The 3,261-nt window shown below is 33.0% G+C and overlaps 1 protein-coding gene across 12 annotated transcripts in view; it reads right to left on the reverse strand.

Moving 5' to 3' along the window:
• Positions 1-3,261, reverse strand: part of LOC106877382 (RIMS-binding protein 2) — an 888,511-nt gene that overhangs the window by 3,984 nt on the left and 881,266 nt on the right. For all 12 annotated transcript variants that reach the window (XM_052976546.1, XM_052976547.1, XM_052976545.1 and 9 more), the window contains one exon: positions 1,889-2,125. In XM_052976546.1, coding sequence (XP_052832506.1) covers positions 1,889-2,125 — 237 coding nt within the window. The remainder of the gene's footprint in view (positions 1-1,888; positions 2,126-3,261) is intronic.

Here is a 3,261-nt window from a genome sequence, read left to right on the forward strand (position 1 = left end):
ATATATATATATATATACACATATATGAAGAATGGAGCAAAGCGCGTATGATCAATAAGTTCCTTTAATTCCTACATATGTTTCAAAATATATGTACACTCTACTCCAAAGAAGTAAGAGGTGTTGGAATTGCACATAAATTCATCGTCAGGAAACCATGTTACAAATGCAAGACTTGCGCTAAATGCTAAGGCTGCGTACGGGTAATAACACTATATAGCTAAGTTAAATGACCGTTAGAAACAAGAATGCTGATTTACAGAGAGCTATTAAGGGAGAGAGGTTGTGAATGCTATACTAAGTTTAAATTAGAGGAAGGCATAATGGACCGCAGTAAAATCCAAAAATCTAAGGTTAAAAGAAAATGGCAAACTAAAAACCAGAAAAGGAGGAAGGGAGGGAATCCAATGAATTCATTATATATTATTACTCCTTATGTAAACAAACTTATATACTGAGGTAAAACTAAGCACAGATTGTAAATATAATAAATTAAACATCCATAGCATTGTATCATATTAAGATACGGTTATTAACCTAAATAAATGGTAATACAAGGTACAAAACTATAATGTAATGAAATAATAATAATAAACATGCTTACGAGATCGAAAATATGTAAGTAAAATTACGAGTATGCTTCAAACTAAACGAATGTAGCTTTACTGGGAAGGGGAAAAAGTAGAAACAACTGGCGTTGGAGTTAGATATAATTGTTATTTAAGATAATATTTTAATGATATTATTCTTGTTATTGTTATTATTATTATTATAATAAGTATAAAAATAAATTTATTATTATCATTATTACTATTATTGTTACTGCCTAAAGTTAAAGGTAAATACTAAGCTGGGTGATTGTACATACCACTTGCAAGGTGGCTGTCCATTCGTGAGAATGTTATTAGGTGAAAAAATGAAAATAATAATAACTAAAATTAGTAAGAAGGATGAAATTAATGAAAAGAACTGAGGGTGTGTTTCCTCCAATGCTGGCATCTGTATGCTCTCTGAGTTACCTGGTTAACTAAATTATTCTTGGAGAACAGAATGTAGAATAGCTCCAAGTTACAAAGAGGACAAAAATCCTTACCCTTGTCGTAGGGTATTGAGGTAGCCAGTATTGACCATTCCAAAGAGAATTGTTTATTGCAGTCCTTAAGTTTTCAGATTAATTTACTTAGACCGGTACTATTAATTTTATTCCTATCCCTAAAGGAAGAATAATGGTTGGAAATTCTCCTGGAGACCTGCGTCGAGGAGCTACCTACATAATGCGAGACGTCTGTGTGAGTCATTACCTCACATTGATAAACCACATTTTTGGTCCTGGCATTCGCACTTAAACCTAATTCTATTAGAATTAGATTCTGAGATACTAATCTTCTTGTTGTTACAGAGATTGTTATATTTACTAATGTTGTACTTATTACCTATATTTTTACCTAAATAACTATTGCTACCATATGAGTGTGTTAAATTACTGGAGTAATTATCATTATTATTATTGTTATTATCACTACTATTCACTAACAAAATTCCGTGGTGCACAGAATTTTGTCAGTGAAGAGATTGCGGTCTCAAAGCGACGAAAATATTTTGGCAAATTAAATTTAAATGTTGAAGTGAATCTAACGGTTCTTGTGTGTTTCTTAAATGGCTTATAAACACCTTCCATGCTGCAATTGTTTGTATATATATAAATAAACATCTATATATATATATAAATATATATATATGTGTGTATATATATATTATATATATATAAAAGGGGTACATTAGATGGGTAGTGGGCAAAGTGGGGATTGAGGTAAGGATGATAATGGAAGGTGAGAAACAGTCACGCAAGAAAACGTAGGCCAGTGTTGAATGCAGCAACATCACTTACTCTGTTTAATTCTGGCTCAATTTTCAGTGACAATTTCGATTTTCTGTGGGATTCATCCCTTGTTTCATCTCGAACATCAATGTCCCTGTGGAGTTCTTCGGTAGACATGGTAGCTGCTCGAATGAAGTTAGAAGGCACCAAACCTTTTCGTCCTTTCATTTCACCGATAAAGAAACCATCGTCATCCATGTCACCATAGATTGTAATAAAATCTCCAACTTTGAATGCCAGTTCCACCTAAAAGCATCAGAGAAGAGACAGGAAAGTTATTTAGTTAGGAAGGGATCAATAGGAAATAAGACACTTAAGATATTTAGATTAAGCTGACAAAGCAAGTTAATCCTTTGCCTGTCCTGAAAGACAAAGTCGACCTCGGCAATATTTGAACTCAGAATGTAAAGATGGATGAAATGTCATTAAACATTTTGCTCAGTATGCTAACGATTCTGCCAGCTTGCCACCTTAAATAATAATAATAATAATAATAATAATAATAATAATAATAATAATAATAATGATAATAATAGAATAATAATAATCCTTTCTACTATAGGTACAAGGGCTGAAATTTGGTGGGAGGGGACTAGTCGATTACATTGACCCGAGTACTCAACTGGTACTTAATTTATTGACCCTGAAAGGATGAAAGGCAAAATTGAACTCAGTAGAATCTGAACTCAGAATGTAGCGATGGGCGAAAACTGCGAATGACTCTGCCAGCTCACTGCCTAAATTAATAATAATAACGGCTTCAAATTTTGCCACAAAGGCAGCAATTCTGGGGGAGGGGATGAATCGATTACATCAACCTCAGTGTTCAACTGGTACTTATTTTATCAATCTTGAAAGGATGAAAGGCAATGTCGACCTCAGCGGAATTTGAACTTAGCACATAATGACAGATGAAATGTCACTAAGCATTCTGCCCAGTGTGCTAACAATTCTGCCAGCTCACTGCCTCAATAATAATAATAATAATAATAATAATAATAATAGTTCTTGGTGTCCATGCTTTATACATACTACACATTCCCAGTTATGTTTAACCACCAGAGCAACTTAGGACTTATGAAAGGGAAGCTTATATTACATGGAATGGATGAAATAAGGGCTAACTAAACCTATCGTTTCAAATTTCATTTGGAAGTGTATATGTATAGATTAGTGGTTCTCAACCGGGGTCCATGGAAGAAAATAGTAAGTAGGGGATTCAGCGTAGTATATTAAGGTTCCACGAAAAACTTTTGATTTAGATGTATCTATTACAAGAGACAGTTAAATTTCTTCCTCAAACGTTTACATAGTTCAATTTATACAAGATAATATGTGAAAAACAAAATAGGAATTTTGAAAGAAGTTTCTATAAAACTAAT

This window comes from Octopus bimaculoides, chromosome 25, assembly GCF_001194135.2.
Source record: "Octopus bimaculoides isolate UCB-OBI-ISO-001 chromosome 25, ASM119413v2, whole genome shotgun sequence".
NCBI classification, from domain to species: domain Eukaryota; kingdom Metazoa; phylum Mollusca; class Cephalopoda; order Octopoda; family Octopodidae; genus Octopus; species Octopus bimaculoides.